We start from the raw sequence: 17644 nt of genomic DNA, 5'->3' as shown, positions 1-17644 counted from the left end.
TGTATATCGGGTCTACTGGGAGTAAGATAGAGTAGGGAGCCAATCATACCTCTATATAATTTGATGTCTATTGACTTACCTGACTCGTCTAATAAAAGTACCGTATCAATGCTCATAGGTGTAGAGATTGGTTTACAATGCCCCATGTCAAAATTCTTCAATATTTTTTTAGCATATTTAGCTTGGCCAATGAATATGCCATTTTTTCCTTATTTAATTTCAAGTCCAAGGAAGAAGCTAAGTTCTCCCATCAGGGACATCTCAAATATTCATCATGCATCTGTTTACTAAATTCTATGCACAGAGATTCATCAGTAGCACCGAAAATAATATCATCGACATACACATGTGCTAAAAGGATATTTTTACCCTTTTTCTGAATGAATAAGGTTGTATCATATTTGTCTCTGATAAACTTTCTTGTTAGAAAGAAGTTTGTTAAACGTTCATACCAAGCACGTGGTGCTTGTTTCAAAATGTATAGAGCCTTCTTTAATTTGTAAACATGATTTGGAAACTTAGAGTCTTAAAATCCAGGAGGTTGGTTTACACACACTTCTTCATTTATTATTCCATTCAGAAATGCACTCTTTACATGCATTTTAAATAACTCAAAGTTCATATAACTGGCATAAGCATATAAGATACAAATAGCTTCTAACCTTGCTACTGGAGCAAATGTTTCTCTATAGTCTGTACCTTATTGCTGTCTATATCCTTGGGCTACAAGCCTTGCTTTTTTCTGACTATGTTGTCTGCCTCATCTAGTTTGTTTCAAAAGACCCATCTGGTTTCGATTGTTTTTTTTATTCTTAGGATGACGGACCAAGTTCCATACATCATTCCTTCTGAATTGATCTCGTTCTTCTTTCATGGAGATCATCCAATATTCATCATTTTCAGCTTCAGGAAACGTCTTGGGTTCCATCACTGAGACAAATGCAACATTGCTCAGAAGCTGCCTTAGCTGACTTCTGGTCTTTATAGTGTTCAGGATAAAATGGATTATGTTTCCTTTAGAGTGACCTCTGAGTATCCTTACTTCTCTAGGAAGAGGGTTGTCTTCAGCTGTGTGTGTTTCAACAATTTCTGCAGGGAGAGGTTCGTCAGCGAAAATAATTTCAGGTTCAGTTTTACATTCGGAAGTTCCGACTTGGTTTGACTCAGTAGTTTGATGGTTCTCAGTAGGTGCTGAGATTGGTTCTTCTTTTGGATAAATGCTAGACTTCTCTGTAGGGGTAGTTTCATCGAATTCAACATGTACTGATTCTTCAAGTACATGGTTCTTTTATTGAAGATTCTATATGTTGTGCTATTTGTTGAATAGCTAATAAAAATGGATTTGTCAGCCTTTGAATCAAATTTTGCAAGATTTTTCCTTAGTGTTTAATATGAAACATTTACAACCAAAGGCTCTCAAGTATCCTATCTTGGGCTTTCTCCCTTTCCATAGTTCATAAGAAGTTTTCTTCAGAATAGGCCTGATTAGAGCCCTAATGAGAATATAACATGTTGTGTTAACTTCTCCCTAAAAATAATTCGGAAGCTTATTTTCGCTCAGCATTGTTTTGGCCATTTCAACTAGAGTTTTGTTTTTCATTTCAACTACCCCATTTTGTTGGGGAGTACTAGGAGTAGAAAAATTATGATCAATGTCTCTGGTTTCACAGAATTCATCAAATAGTTGATTTCTGAATTCTCCACCATTATCGCTTCTAATATGAGCACTTTTCAAATCCTTTTTCATTCTCAATTTTCTTACAGAGTCAAGAGAATGTCTCGAATGTTTCATCTTTGCTACTGAGCAGGATGATCCAAGTATATCGAGAATAGTCATCTACTACAACTAACGAGAATCTTCTTCCACCCAGACTCAGAGGTTGAACTAGTCCGAAGAGATCCAAATGTAGTTCTTCAAGAGGATGTTTGGTTGAAAACTAGGTTTTTACTTTTGAAGGATTTTCTAGTTTGTTTTCCTGAATGACAAGCATTGCATAAATGATCTTTTTCAAATTTAAGTGTTGGCAAACCTTCAACAAGTTGCTTTTTACTAATTTGGCCAGAATGTCCATGCTTACATGACCAAGTCTTCTGTGTCATAGTTAGGAATTTTCTTCATTTGTTACTAAACATATATCTTTTGAAACTTATTTTCCATATTCAGCATGAAGACATTGTCTATTCTAGGAGTAGTAAGTATAAGAGAGCTGGTCTTACTGTCTATTATTTGACATTCAGAGGCGTCAAAAGTTACCCTTCTGTCTTTATCACAAAGTTGAGCCACGTACGCTCAGCAGGTTGTACTCAGACCTCTAACTAGGGAGACTTCTTCAATAGCAGGGTTGGTTCCGATGGATCCAGAGCCAACTATTCTTCCTTTCATGTCATATCCAAAACTTACAGTTTCTCTTCGTTTACGTTCCAATGTGATGAATTGAGTTTCATCACTTGTCATATGCTTTGAGCATGCGCTGCCAATATACCATATTTTTTTTTATTTCTAAGCACATCTCAATCTTACCTGCAAGATAATCAGTGTTTCTTAGGTACCCAAGTCTTTTGGGTCCTTTGGGATTAGTTTTAACAGGTTCACACACTTATTGGTGCTGCCATGGCTTTAGTCAGACCTATTTTTTTTTTGCATTATAAGCTTAGCATTATTAGAACTCCGATGCATACCGATTTAATATTCGTAAATGGCAAAAGCTAACGAGCGCCCCGGGGGCGCTAGATAAGAAAAATAATTGTCATTAATTACTATATTGAAAGAATAAATAAAAGGATGTCATTATTAATCATTAATGTTTTTTTAGTAATTGATCATTAATCATTTTTTTGACTAATTAATTATTAATCATTTTTTTTGACTAATTGATCATTAATTACTCCATTTTATTCCTACCATAAATCTCATTCCCTCTATTTTCTATTCCCACCATTTCATCTTCAGAAATTGAAAGAAAAAAATCTCAAAAGGAAAGTGAAATGATGGGAAATATTATGGAGGGAATGAAGATGAAATGGGATGATGAGAAACTCAACTTTATTTATTCTTTTATAATTTATTATCTTTTTTCTAATGAATTAATAACCACTTTATTTATTCTTTCAATTAAAATTATAAAATTTCTAAGGAAAGATGAAATGGTGGGAATAGAAAATAGAGGGGATGAGATGTTATGGTGGGAATAAAATGGAGTAACTAATGATCAATTAGTAAAAAAAGATTAATGATCAATTAGTAAAAAATGATTAATGATCAATAATGACATTCTTTTATTTATTCTTTCAATTTAGCAATTAATGATAATTATTTTTCTTATCTAGCGTTTCAGGGCGTTCGTTAGCGGGCTCGTTCTTAAATTAATAAAGTTAGAAAGTTAAAAAAAAGGGGAATGATTAATATATATAATCAGTGATTCAAATATGTCCAAGTACAGAAACGTGTACTTTGTGGGTTATTTTTGTTGTTGATCATAACTTTCACTCTCATAGAATACTTGTTTGAATAAAGTTGGAATAGGGTCAGATAATTATCTGAATAAGTTCTTAAAAAGATGCCTTTTATAATAATCATTTTCTATGTTTCTTTGACCAATTATTTAATTTAAATATCAATATAAATAATTACTAATGATAGTTATCAAAATTATTTTAACTTTGATCTTCACTTCTTTATCATTATCGAAGGAGATTAAAACAGAGATTTCATTTTCACTTCTTATCATTATCAAAATTATTTTTTAGAATATAAGGACTACAATTTGACCAGTGTTAGATAAGTTTGATTTATTTTTAGTAATGAATGGGCTATAAATAAACAGCATCTTCCGTTTCCTAACAAACAAACAGCACCTTCCGTCTATTATTATTATTATTACACTGTTTGATCCTTTATTTGCAATAATACATTATAATGATGATGTTGACCAGCTGCGCGGAAGTGTCTACTACTTCTTCATCGGACTCGACCTCCGTAAGCAATGTGGTCAAGTTTAGTGGTATTCCGATGGGGCTTAATCCTCATGCCCCTATGTAGGGCTGTAAATGAATAGAGTCGTTCATGAATGGTTCGGTGATCGGCTCGATAAAAGCTTGGCTCGACTAGACTCGATTTGTAAACGAGCCGCTCGTGAACACGATTTACTGGCTCGATTCGTAAATGAGTCAAGCTTGAGCAGGCCAAAGCTCGGCTCGAAAGCTCGCGAGCAGGCTCGATTAGAACATTTATGAAGAAATTTTAGTTTTGTAGAAAACTATATAGTTTTGTGTTAGTTCACAAATATCTAAACTTAATATTATTTCATTTGCTATTAGATGAGTTCGTTCACAAACATAATAAATGAGTAATAGACGAACTATTTGTAAGCATCTTTTTTATTTATTCATGAACTTTGCTTGTGAGCTTGTTTATGTACACAATTAAAGAGTTATTTGCGAGCAAACTTCACAAATATGATTAACAATTTACTCACAAACAATTCATGGTTAGATAATTTTGTTAATGAACCAAGTCCAAAAGAGGATTTTGGGCTCGAAACAAGCTCGAAGCTCAGCTCAAGCTCATTTAGCAGGCCAAAGCTCGGCTCGGGCTCGACTCGTTAATTTTATAGCAAGCTCGGTTCGGGCTCGAGCTCGTTAATTTTATAGCGAGCCGAGCTTGAACAGGCCAAAGCTCGGATCGGCTCGGATCGATTACAGCCCTACCCCTGTGACTATGACGAACATTTCCTTGACAGAAGTAGAGGTATTGTGGGTCATTTTTAAACGGAAGGGATCTCAAGGTCACTTCCACACTCACCATACCAAATAATATAGATGTAGGACTTTCAGTGCTGCTGCCTTTCGCTTGTGGACGACATCTGCACTGAGATCGGTGCCTGGAAACACTCTAGCGCCCAAGTTATATAGAGAAAAGATTAATGAGAGAGAGAGAAAGCAGACCTAATAATTAATTAGACTTGGTTGCTTTCAGGGCCGTCTCCAGCATTTTGGAGGCCCTAGGCGTATTGTGCTTTTTTTTCATATCTAAATCTAATACTATTTTTATAAATAATAAATATTAAATAGTAAAATCAATAACTTATTAACTACAATTCAAGTCATATAATAATAACATAAAGCTAAGAAATTATTATTCTACTTGCTTTTGTACATGTAAAATCGAGTTTTCTTTTATATATTTAAAATCAAGTTTCTTCTCACCAGTCATGCGAGAAGAAAGCAGCCGACAAAGTATTAATTTCTGGAAATTAATCTTGAATGGCTGAACTCGAACCTAATCACAAGATTCTATGGAAAGAAAGAGAAGAATTTATCTTCGAGATTAAAAATTGGTTGAATAGCGTATTTATTATGAATTATAGGCTTAAATCACTATTTGGACATCGATTTATCCAATGAATCTTGTCGTTTGGCGCTTGATCTATCCAAAATTTTATCATTTGGTCACTGAACTATCCCAATTGGTGAAATTTCAATCCAATTTGGATGGAAACTTAATAGAATTATTGACATATGATGATATTTTGATAAGTAGACTTGATAAATTTTAGTTTAGAGATTTGTTTTCTTGTTTTAATCTCATTAATATTTGGATAAATCAACTTTAAAACGGGCATGTCAAACCCATATGTCAAAATATCACCACATATCATAAGGAAACAATTTTATCAAGACTTCATCAAAATTAAGTAGAATTTCATCTCGCCCTTCTGGGATAAACTGTGCAAACCTAAAAAATTTGGAGGACTGGGGTTCAGAAAACTTCATGAGTTCAATCTCGCCCTTCTGGCAAAGCAAGGTTGGCAGATACTTGCTAATCCAAACTCACTGGTTGCACGTGTGTACAAAGCCAGATATTTCCCAAATTGTAATTTCATGGAGGCTCAAACGGGTAATAACCCGAGTTACATCTGGCGTAGTATACTAGCCTCACGGGAAGTGATCTCCAAGGGATTGAGAAGGGCTATCGGTAACGGGAAGGACACGCAGATCTGGAATTCTCCATGGCTTCACGCACCTGACCCCTGTATTGAGAGCTCGTGTCCCCCAGGAATGGAACTATCAACAGTTGACCAGTTGAGATGTCTGGAATCGAACCAATGGGATAATGATGTATTGCGTGACATGTTTAGTGAAAGGGAAAGGGCGCTGATCCTGCAAATCCCGATTTTTTTGCAATACAAAGCTTGATAGATGGTACTGGTGCCATGAGCGAGACGGGAACTTCACGGTTAAAACTGGCTATATCCAGGCAATGGGTGAGCTTCAACCTACACGAGAAAATTCACCGCCACACTGGTCTTTTATCTGGAATATTCAGGTGCCACCTAAGGTTAGAGACCTGATATGGCGGGCTACAGCCAATTGCCTCCCATCGCTACAAAACTTGCGTGCTCGCTTTGTACCTGTCGAAGAGATATGTCAGAGATGCAATTCGGCCCCCGAATCCCCTTTCCACGCGTTAATTGAGTGCGTTAAGGCGAGAGAGGTATGGCATTACTCGATGCTCGGCGACGTCAGTTCGGTGTGCACTGATTTTACAAGCTTCTGGTCACACGTTGCGACATTGACTGATATTGCAGTAAAAGAACAAGCGGCTGTCCTGTGCTGGGCAAACTGGAATGCAAGGAATAATTGGGTTTGGCAACAACAGCATGAACAGGCGGGGGTGGTTTTTAGCAGGGCTACAGCGTATTTGTCTAGATGGAGGCAAGCCCGCAGTCAAACGGTAACACATCGAAGAGTTCCAACAACTCCCCCCACATGGTCGTCACCGAGTTCTGGTCAAATAAAAATTAATGTAGATGCTGCTGTCGTCGAAAGGGATCAACTGGTGGGCTACGGAATGGTGGCTCGCAGCTCGGACGGTAGTTTTATTGCAGGTCGGTGTGGGCGCCTCCACTGCCCAGTGAATGCTCTACTAGCGGAAGCTTCGGCCTGCAGAGAAGCTCTTCTATGGATTCTGGAGATGGGATGGGCCAACGTAATAGTAGAAACTGACTGTCTGCTGGTTGTCAAGGCAATAACAAGCTCAGCTAGCACATGCTCCTACTTTGGTCTTATTATTGATGAGTGCAAGACACTCCTTCAGGCTATCGAGACCTCCTCGATTAGTTTTGTTAACCGTTCAGCGAACGTCATTGCACATGCTCTTGCACGAGCAGTGAGTTCCTCGACTGAACTTAGGAGCTGGGAGTCTGTTCCCCCTCCTTTTATTTCTGCTTTCCTGAACTTCAATTAATAAAAGTTTCATTTACTCTAAAAAAAAAGTAGAATTTCATCAATTTGAATAGTATATGATCCAAATATGATCAAATGATAAATTAGTGGCCAAATATTAAAATTTTAAATAAATCAGAGTCTAAATAACAAATTATACCAAATTACAAATTGTAATTTATAAGTGCATTTTGTCTTGTAATTAAAAAAATAAAAAAAATTTAAAATCACTACAATAACAAATAATAGTGTATACATTATTTCCAAATATGAAAAAAAGTTTAGAAAAAATCAGTACAGGTGTGTTTAGGGGTGTTCAAAAACCGAACCTAACCGAAATAACCGACCGAACCGAAGAATTTCGGTTTTTTCGGTTCAGTTTTCGGTCTATTAGGTTCGGTTTCGGTTTTATTTTTTATAATATTTCGGTAATTTCGATCGGTTTGGTTTTTAAATCAAAATTACCGAATTAACCGAACCGACCGAAATAAATTAAGTATAATTAGAAATTATATTATTGGAATCTTTATTAAGCATGATATTTCTTGGATTACCCATAATTAATTATCTTATTAGTCTATTTAATGTTTACCTATCAATTTAGTACCATTATACACTAATTCAATATGGAACTATCAACAATATTGATTTTTTTTAAAGACAAAGAAAAACCCTCAACCCACCCCACCCCATGTGGTTCCAACCCATGACCTCTCAACCAACAGGCTAAGAGCTTCATTTCAATATAAAAAAAATCTATTCTTTTTTCTTTCATAAAAGTTTAGTCATTTAAAAAAAATCAAAAATTAAAATTCAAAAAGAAAAATAAAAACAAAAATTGTTGTATATATAAGTAAATGCCCAACAACATTATTATCAGTCTAATATTAACCTTACATAGAAATAATTGTTAATGAATTTTTTTAATGTAAGAAAACCGAATAACTGAACCGAACCAATTGAAATATTTCGGTTCGGTTATCTATCGTTACTTGGTTAGGTTCGGTTTTTATTTTTAAGACTATTCGGTTTTCGGTTATTTCGGTTCGGTTCGGTTTTCAGACCGAACCGACCGATGAACACCCCTAGGTGTGTTGTCAAAAAAAGAAAAAAAAATAAAAGAAAAAATGAACCAATAAATGTTGATCCAAGGAATCATCAAAATTGAATGAAATTTCATCAATTTAAATAGTTTATGGTCTAAATGTGATCAATAATAAATTAGTGGTCAAATTTTAAAATTTTAAATAAATCAGAGTCTAAATAACATTTTGCACCATATTACAAATTGTAATTCATAAGTGAATTTCATCTTGTAATTTATAAAAAAATAAAAAAAAACAAAAAAAAACTACAATAACAAAGTAATAATTTATACATTTGTGTTGTCAAAGAAAGAAAGAAAAAATAAGAGAAAAATGTGAACAAAAAAATGTTAACACAAGGAATCAAACCCTTACCCTTATAAACATTTCTACCATGTCTTTACCATTCAGCCTAACAGTATCTTTTGTTATATATCTAAATCTATATACCTTTTAACCAATTTTCAATAATTATCAAATTTTAAAAAAATTCCGATCGGAGGCCCTAGGCGGCCGCCTAGACGGCCTCCCCCTAGAGCCGGCCCTGGTTGCTTTTATATAGAGCCCCTAGAATGGGCCGGATCCAGGCGTGCCCATGGTTTGGCTTGAGTCTTTGGTTGTTGGCTTTTTGGGCTCGACTCATATACCTTATCAGTTGGTGTTCATATATTTTTATCATATCTCTTTATTCGTCTGAACTGTATCAGCTCTCTACTATTCTTTTATTTATACATTTTTTGATTTTATCAAGAGCATAAACGATTAATCTTGTCCCTAGATCAATAGATCTACGTGGCTGTAACAAAAGAAATTACTCAGATCTGAATGTTCGGAAAATCTAAATGATGAATATTGGATTGCAACTGTTTTTTTTTTGTTGATTTGGACTTACGAAAAGTATATGATTTATCATTCTTTGACTTGTTTTTTTGTTCTTTATAGTCATTTTATTTCCATTATGGGTCTTGTATTGCCTTTAATTTGTATTTATATGAAGTTTTACTCATTATTATTTTCCTACCGTACTTCTATTTTTTATATATATAATGGAATAATAAACATTTTTTTATAAGAGGGCTTTTGGTTCGTACATGGATAACAAAATGGAACCAGAAAAGTGAAACAATGAGAAAGGAATGAAATGACTCTAAATTTTCTTATCTGTTTGTTTCAGTTCCACAATGGAAATGATATATTTGATTCCTTTTGTGACTGTTTAGTTTAAATAAGATAATAAATTATAGTTGTGTTTTTAACAAAAATTTCTATATATAATGTATTAATAAAATATAAAAATTAGAATGAATTAATTTGACTATTAAAATCAAAACATGATAAAACAGAAAAAACTAAAAAAATAAAGAAAATAATTAAATTAATAAAATAACATTAAAAAAAACCAAAACCTCTCAATTCGCATGCACTTTCCTAAACCCCCAAAAGAAATGTGACTTAAATTTTGTTTTTTTAAGGCTCAAACCAATTAGTAAAGGGTAAATTCTAAAAACAAACCAAAACGGAAAATGGCTTAACACCGTTAAAAGTGATGACGTGACAAAGGGTAAAATTGAAAAATCGATTTTTTTTTCTTCTTCTTCCTCTCTTCTCTCCTTCTTTTTTTTTTAAAGTTTCGATTCCAGAAATCTGGAAATTTGAAGAAGAAGAAGAATAAAAAGTAAAAAAAAAATTGATTTTCCAATTTTACTCTTTGCCACGTCATCACTTTTAACAGTGTTAAGTCATTTTCCGTTTTTCGGATAACAGCGTATAACACAATCCTTTTTTTTTTGGTAAAAACAAACCACATGTTTTTTTTTAAAATACATGAAACCATAGGGATTGTTTTTGAAATTTAGCCATTAGTAAATGAGTGAATTATATAAACCATAAAGATTCATGTGAAAGAAGAGCAACAGATTGTAGTTGGAAACATAAACATTTAATTAGATTTAGGTTTGTACAAATCACTAATTTGGCATAAAATTGGCGTATCCACGTCACTTGGCACATAGGCACAAGCCCAACTTTTTATTTCTTTACACGGAATTTGCTACATAACGAACAAAATTTATAATCATGTTCTAGTAATTATTTTTGTAACAATTTATATATTTATTCACTTCATCTATGAATTAAATATATTTAGCATTTGATATAATATAGGATTGAAATCAACGGATTCTTAGTGTTATATTTTATTTAAAATAAGTAGATTAAATTGACATATACAAATGGAAATGTATTAAAATGAAAATTCAAATAAAATTAAGGGTTTGTTTGGTTTATCTAATGTTTATTATTATGGTTTGAAGTTGGAAAATGTTGCTTTTTAAAAATTAGTGATTCATTGCTTTTGAACGTATAAAAGACAAACAGTGATTTTCTAACAAAACACTTAAAACTCTAATTTTTAATATAAAAAAATAAATAAATGGAGAAAATAAAATAAATAAACACACGTAAAGTTTATAGAAGGGCAATTGATTAGTAGTATTGTAAAAGTGAAAAAAATTTGGATAGTATAATAAAATAATAATAATAATAATAATACAGTGAGATATATGGTTGACTTTGTAGCAGTTGGTTTATAAATAAAAAGCAGGGAAGGTGGGGTTGTGGATATAGAGAGAGAAATGAGCATGAGCATGAGCATAAGCATGGTGGAGGCCAAATTGCCGGCTGGGTTCAGATTTCACCCAAGAGATGAAGAACTTGTTTGTGATTATCTTCTCAACAAAATCAATGATTCTGATTCTGATTCTCTTCTTCTGATTGAAGTTGATCTCAACAAGTGCGAACCTTGGGATATTCCTGGTCTGTACTGTACTTCTTCTTTTCATTTAAACACTTACCTATTTCTGCTTCACAATATTTATCTCATTATTTCTCTAATACAGTTCAGGGGTAAGATGTATTTTATCTTTTAGGAGGCTTTTGGTTTGGAGTCTTTAGGAATGAGAATGAGAGGGTTTCATTACTTTGTTTTTGTTTATTTACAAAAAAAAAAAAAAACTCATTCCCTTTAAACAATTACCTCATGCTCTCTAAGAAATTGGATTCCCAAGGTAAATTAATGGTTATTCTTTTCCTTTAATTTCCCTTTCTTGATTCCTTTTCCCTTATTTATTATGAACCAAACGACCCCTTATAATTCAGGACTATATATTATTTTGAGATAAGATGCCTTCCTTGGTTATTTCAATGATGCAGTAGTTATATTATTATCAATATTCACTACCATTTTTTTTTTAAGATTCACTCTACATTTTATTTTCTCTAAAACAACATTCATTTTACTTGCTATTTTTCTTCTAATTAACTAGATTTTTATTACTTGCATATTTTCCTATTAAGGTATTATATTACACTTACACATCATCATATTAATTATATATAGATGTCCTATTTGCACATTGGTATTTGTGGTATTGTTTTTGCAAACGCAATCTTGTGGTTTGTAAAATTTTGAATTTGAGTTCACTTTGTCAAAATTTGGCTAATAACGACCTCGAAATGAAAATTTTTAAGAGTTAAATAATATTTTAACCAATTTTATTCTTCAACTTTTTAAGTTTGAGGTCATTTAGGTGTTTTTTTATGAGAGAAAAAGTTAATATTTAGATAGAGAGGTCATTTAGGTGTTTTTTTATGAGAGAGAAAGTTAATATTTAGAGAGAGAATACTAAAAAAAACGATGATTTTGAAAAATAAAAAATATGATTTCATAGTAAATATGATACTAAACAAATTTAATTCTTGAAAAATTTCATTTTGAGATCGTTATCGGCCAAATTTGGCAAAGTAAAAAAAATTGTAAAATTTTGTAACCACATAATTGTATTTGTAAAGAAAAATACCGCATATCAATTTGCAAATCTATAAAACCAAAGGACATCTATTTATAATTAGCCCTTAAAATTATAAAAGCAAAAATATTAAAACTTCTTAACATGGTCTAAGATGAAAATTTTCATTCAATTACAAGTTTGGAATACCCTCCCCACCTTTCAAAAAAAAAAAAATATTGAAAGCTGTCATGCATGTTTTTACAAGCCAGGAATTTTATTTGGGTCAAAATAAAAAGAATCAAATTCAAAGATTTATGGAAGAAATTGACAGTTATTGGAACAGTACAAAACTAAAAGTTAAGAAAGCGATTGAGAAAACAAAAGTCATAAATAACTTAACCTAATGTCCACCACACACTACATCTCTTACCAAATCCAATTATCGTTTATGAATTCGAATAATTAATGGGTTAAAAATTCTATCATATGACCTTTATTTTATATTGATGATATATTATTTGAATTTGAATTTGAATTGGAAATCTGTAATTTATATAAATTGAAATGGCAGAAAGGGCATGTGTAGGGGGGAAAGAGTGGTATTTTTATGCAAAAAGGGATAGAAAATATGCAACAGGAATAAGAACAAACAGAGCAACAAGTTCAGGGTATTGGAAGGCGACTGGGAAAGACAGAGAAGTGATTCATAAAGGAAATATTATTGTTGGTATGAGAAAGACTTTAGTTTTCTATAAAGGAAGAGCTCCTAAAGGTACTAAAACTCATTGGGTCATGCATGAATTTCGCCTTCATCAACCTCCTCTTTCCAATCTTAAGGTACCCTTACCTTTTCGAGGTGGTTTTGCCTATCATATCCCTCCATCTTCTTTATATACGAGGTGCTTAAGAAAATGATAATGTGCCACACTTTTATTTTATTTTACTTTTTTTATTTTCCTAGATAAAAAAAAAAATTATGTACTAAACTTATTTGTTTATTTTATTTTCACCTTATATCTACTTTTTTATTTTAAAATGAGAATTTTAAGTTATGGAACTCGTGTTTGCCTTTTATACATAAAAACTAGTTATTTTTTTACAAAGATAGAAAATCTTGTTTTTTTGGAAAAACAATTTTTTCCAACAGTAAACCGTAATAGTAAACGAGCCCTTAATCACTGTCTAGATCCAAACTATTCGATGTTAGAAAATGTTAAGGACAAAGTATATATCTAATTTATGTTCTGAATTGCTAAATACCGTCCCTTAATTACTTATCACCGTCCCCTTCTGGACTTTTTTGCTCTTGTCATTTATTTCTAACAAAATTCTCATTCTCTCTCTAATTTCTTCCAAAATCACAAACCTGAACAACAATCATGGCTGGCGGTCGGTCACGACAAAGGAAAAGAACTAATATTCCCTCTGGTAAGTTTTTTTTACTAAATATTAATTGAAAACACGAGTTCCATCGAACATCCTGCCCGCCCCCCTTTACGGGAGGCCAAATTCAGTTTTTCCAAAAACGTTTATTCTTAGGTTGATTTTTTACATCGTCTTCAAAATTGTCCATTTTCGAAGTTTTCGGATCCATTTTTTTTAGAATTTTCAGTTTTTGTTTAAAAATATAAGAATGACGAAATTGTAAAAAAAAGGAACCGTGATAAGTAAAATGAGGGCGGTATCTAATAGTACTTTTATGTTTGAATTCTCACTTATTATCTTGATTTCACAAAACTATCTTTTTAAAAAAAATTAAATGTGTATTTGGTAATATTTTGGGAAGAATCATGGTGCATTTTAATATTTATTTTTATGAGTGACTTGGATTGATGTTTTGACATTTTCCTTTTTGTCTTGTTTTGAATTTCTCTAATCATAATAATAAAAGAGTAGCTAATTGCTTACCTAAGATGACAAATCCTTAATTCATTTTATAATATGTATTCTTTATTTCTCAGCTGTATTGCATGATAATTTTACTATTACCTCTCCTCAATAATATATATATATATATTAGAAATACCCAAAGCAATAATGTTAATGCTTGACCTTTTCAATAACTATGTAATTTCATTAATAAAAAACAAATCAAGACTGAGATTAGATTCTAGATTACTAAGCAAGCACAGATGTATTAAATGAATGCAGGAGGATTGGGTGCTATGCAGAGTGTTCTATAAGAAGAGAGAACAAGTAGAGAATGGAACTTCATCACTCCCAGCATTGATGGATTCAAACATCACTTTTGACCAAACTCAGCCTAATAATGAGCAAGTGCCCTGCTTCTCCACCCAAAACAACCTAATCTTCCCACTCCCACACATTTATGACCCAAACCCTTGTCCTAGTTTTGATAATAATGATTTCTCATCTGATAAAATGGCCATTAAAGCTTTCTTAAACCAAATTACCACCACTGATTCCACTCCTCTTTATGGTTATTGGTCTCCTCATCAAACCTATTTATCTCAACTTGCTATGTCCAACATCTGCAAAAATATATAATGCTTATTGATTCATCTACCTACTATTTCTTAATTATATCAATACGCAATGCCTTTTTTTTTATGTACATGTAATATTTTGAGATAAATTATATCCATCAAACACTCAGCCTTATGAGCGAGCACTTTAAAGACCTTCAAGGAATTATCAAGTTTTTATTATTCAAAATTCAAGAGATAATTGACGAAATAAACTGTAACTAACTCTACAACTAATCTTCCTCTCATGTACATCAATCTTCACAATGAGCTAATGCTCATGACTTTTAATGGAAGTATGGGAAAACATATGAAAACCGATCAAACTAAACATGTATTCCAGCACCCCTCTGAAGATGGAAGTTGTGCATCTTAATTAGGCAACATTTAACTTGTCCCTTAAACCAAGAAACCGTGCTTTAGAGAGCAATTTAGTGAGGATGTCAACCGTCTGATCCAATGTGGAGACTTTGTCTCCAATGAAGTGATAGTCGATCTCTAGGTGCTTGGAGCGTTCAAGAAATAATGGATTAGCTGTTAAATAGGTTGCACCCAAGTTATCACATCATAAAATCGAACATCAAGAAGAACAGAAACCAATGCCATTCATTAGCATTCCCAACCATAAAACTTCTGAGGAGAGTGAGGCTAGAGCACGATATTCCGCCTCGGTTGACGATCCGTTGTTTCCGTTAATGCCAAGACACTAACTTAGGACCAACGTAAACCGCATAACCTGATGTTGACTTGCGATCATCAGGATCACCAGTGTAGCCAATAATGTCCAAGGACCCACTGCGTTGAATATGAAGACCGTGGGACGAAGTAGACCGAAGGTAGCGAAGAATTCTTTTAACTGATTTCCAATGATCTAGACTCACTTGATGCATAAATTGGCTAACCTTGTTAACGGAAAAGGAGACATCTGGACGAGTAATTGTTACATATTGCAACCCACCCACCACATTGATGCTCGTAAAGTATATAGCAATAAATAGGACAAGCGTATCCTATCGCAACAAGTAATACAGTGCTTAAGCACGAGATCGAACCACAAGGACTACTATCCTAATTAGTGTATTCAATTGGTAGTCTCTCTGTTTAGCAGGGTTGAAAAGCAATTTGGTGTGTAAACTAATAAAATAAACAACTAAACTAAGAAAGCAGTAAACAGAACTAGCCGCAGGGTGGATGTGATTGATGATAGTTACAACCTAGGAAGGAGAATCTATCGGTTAATTTCTATGAATGGGTTTATAGGGGTTCAGGTTCAAGTTCAACTAGTGATTGAAGGTAATTGCCCTGAGTGAAGGACTAATGTGATCAGTATTGCCCTTCCTATTCACATGCATTCGGGTGACGGCTTGATTAGGCATATACCACAGGTCATGCAAAGCATTAGGTTTCTTGGCAACTAAGGCTAAAGCCGTAGCCCAACCACAAAGCCTCATTCCTAGTGGTCTCTAGTGAAGTCAGGTTAATGCAAATTCGGTATAGATTATTCCATGGTCAAGAATCCATCTATCTAAGATCTAGCTAATGTCAGGGTTACAGGCATTAGGCACATTATATACATAAACGCGCTAGTTGATCATTATCAATGCTCATTCTAACAATTAATCTTGTTCCTAACATTACTTAGGCATAAAGCATGCATAAACTGATCGAATCAAAAGCCAATTCTCAAACCCTAAACCCTAAACATTCATAACAATTATACCAATTTCATCCCCATCCTAGATTGGATGGGGATTAGTTCATAGACAAACTCATCACAATTATAATGCAAAAGGGAATAAACGAATGCATACTTTGATTAATACGTAAAGTGAGACAAAGGGAAAGAGAAAGAAATTCTAAAACCCGTTTTCTGATTACAGTATAACAAAGCAGGTAGATCCTCCACCCGTTGAGCTGTTCTTCACGAAAGTAAAACTACCTACGAACTTTAATTGAAATCTAAAGCTAAAATATATAAAACTGGTACAGGAAAATAATAATCTGTGTAATCTCCCCGAAGAACTGAGTTAAGCTGCCTATTTGTAGTCGTAGGCAGCTAACCTAGGTCTCCGGGGGTAATAAGGTCCTTTCCCGTGCTAAATTAGGTGTTTTAAAACCTAAAGTTCGAGATTCCAACTGGGGAGAGGCGTTTATGTGCCTCTCCCGCCTAGCCGAGACAGAGGCTGTCTCGTCGAGACAAGTGGCTGTCTCATCGAGACAGCCTAGTGTCTCGACGAGACAGGCATCCAGATGGGGCAAATGTCCGATTTTTCTTCATTTTGGTCCCTGGGCTTCCGAAATCCGCTCTAATGGTCCGTGATGAATCCCAAAAGTGCTCCGACGGTCCCTGAATTGTCCGGAATTGTTCCAAAAGGCTCGGGTCTGGTTCAGGAATGCTCAAATAAGCCTAAAAACACCTGAAAATACAGAAAACGCCATAAATACTAAAGATTACTTATTTAACTAAAAGCTACCAAAACAATAAGAAAACTGAAGGAAAATAAAGCAAAAATGAACTAAAAGGGATCTAAAAACCCTATACAAATGGGAGCTATCAACCTCCCCACACTTGAATCTTGCTTGTCCTCAAGCAAGAAAGAATCAAAAGCAGCGAAAAATCGCAAATAGCTCCCGTACACGGACAAGGATCCATTGCACTTTTATGATCATTCGGTTCCCGACTACTCAAGTTGCAATTAAAAGCAAGGTGAACCTCAAAATAATCTCCAAAACTGATCAAGTAATTTTATCAACCAACACTTTGAAAAAACGAAAGGCGAGGACTAAGATTGCTAGCTCACAGGTTGTCGCTCTTGCACTCAAGTGTTTAGGTAAAATATGGATTTGGTAAAACGCTCTACAATTTATTGCACAAAATGGTCACATTGGGATTGCATCATCCATCCGGTTGAAATTACGCATCATAATTAAACAAGATTATAGGTCTTTACCGGGTTGTAACAAGGCTAAAGGTTCGGGGGTAGGAAAAAGGGAATTTAGGCTCAAAGTTTAATGACTCAACTAGCTAGGATTTCTTTGCAAATCGGCACCTTTTCCGCTA

General features: G+C 33.7%; 1 protein-coding gene across 1 annotated transcript; it reads left to right on the top strand.

Moving 5' to 3' along the window:
- Window positions 1-10922: 10922 nt before the first annotated feature.
- LOC136220573 (NAC domain-containing protein 21/22-like) lies at window positions 10923-14760 on the top strand. The gene is made up of 3 exons (XM_066008389.1): window positions 10923-11123; window positions 12669-12934; window positions 14249-14760. The coding sequence occupies exons 1-3, from the start codon at window positions 10943-10945 to the stop codon at window positions 14603-14605; spliced, it is 804 nt and encodes a 267-aa protein (XP_065864461.1). The 5' UTR covers window positions 10923-10942; the 3' UTR covers window positions 14606-14760.
- The last annotated feature ends 2884 nt before the right edge of the window (window positions 14761-17644 follow it).

The sequence above is a fragment of the Euphorbia lathyris genome, chromosome 2, assembly GCF_963576675.1.
Source record: "Euphorbia lathyris chromosome 2, ddEupLath1.1, whole genome shotgun sequence".
Taxonomy (NCBI): domain Eukaryota; kingdom Viridiplantae; phylum Streptophyta; class Magnoliopsida; order Malpighiales; family Euphorbiaceae; genus Euphorbia; species Euphorbia lathyris.
This window is presented reverse-complemented; position numbering and strand designations above follow the sequence as displayed.

Excerpts from the sequence above, each read along its gene's own strand:
- LOC136220573 (XM_066008389.1), top strand. The coding sequence starts at position 10,943 with ATGAGCATGAGCATGAGCATAAGCATGGTGGAGGCCAAATTGCCGGCT. Across the intron at positions 11,124-12,668 it reads CGAACCTTGGGATATTCCTG|AAAGGGCATGTGTAGGGGGG; the intron begins GTCTGTACTGTA and ends TTGAAATGGCAG. Across the intron at positions 12,935-14,248 it reads CTCCTCTTTCCAATCTTAAG|GAGGATTGGGTGCTATGCAG; the intron begins GTACCCTTACCT and ends AAATGAATGCAG.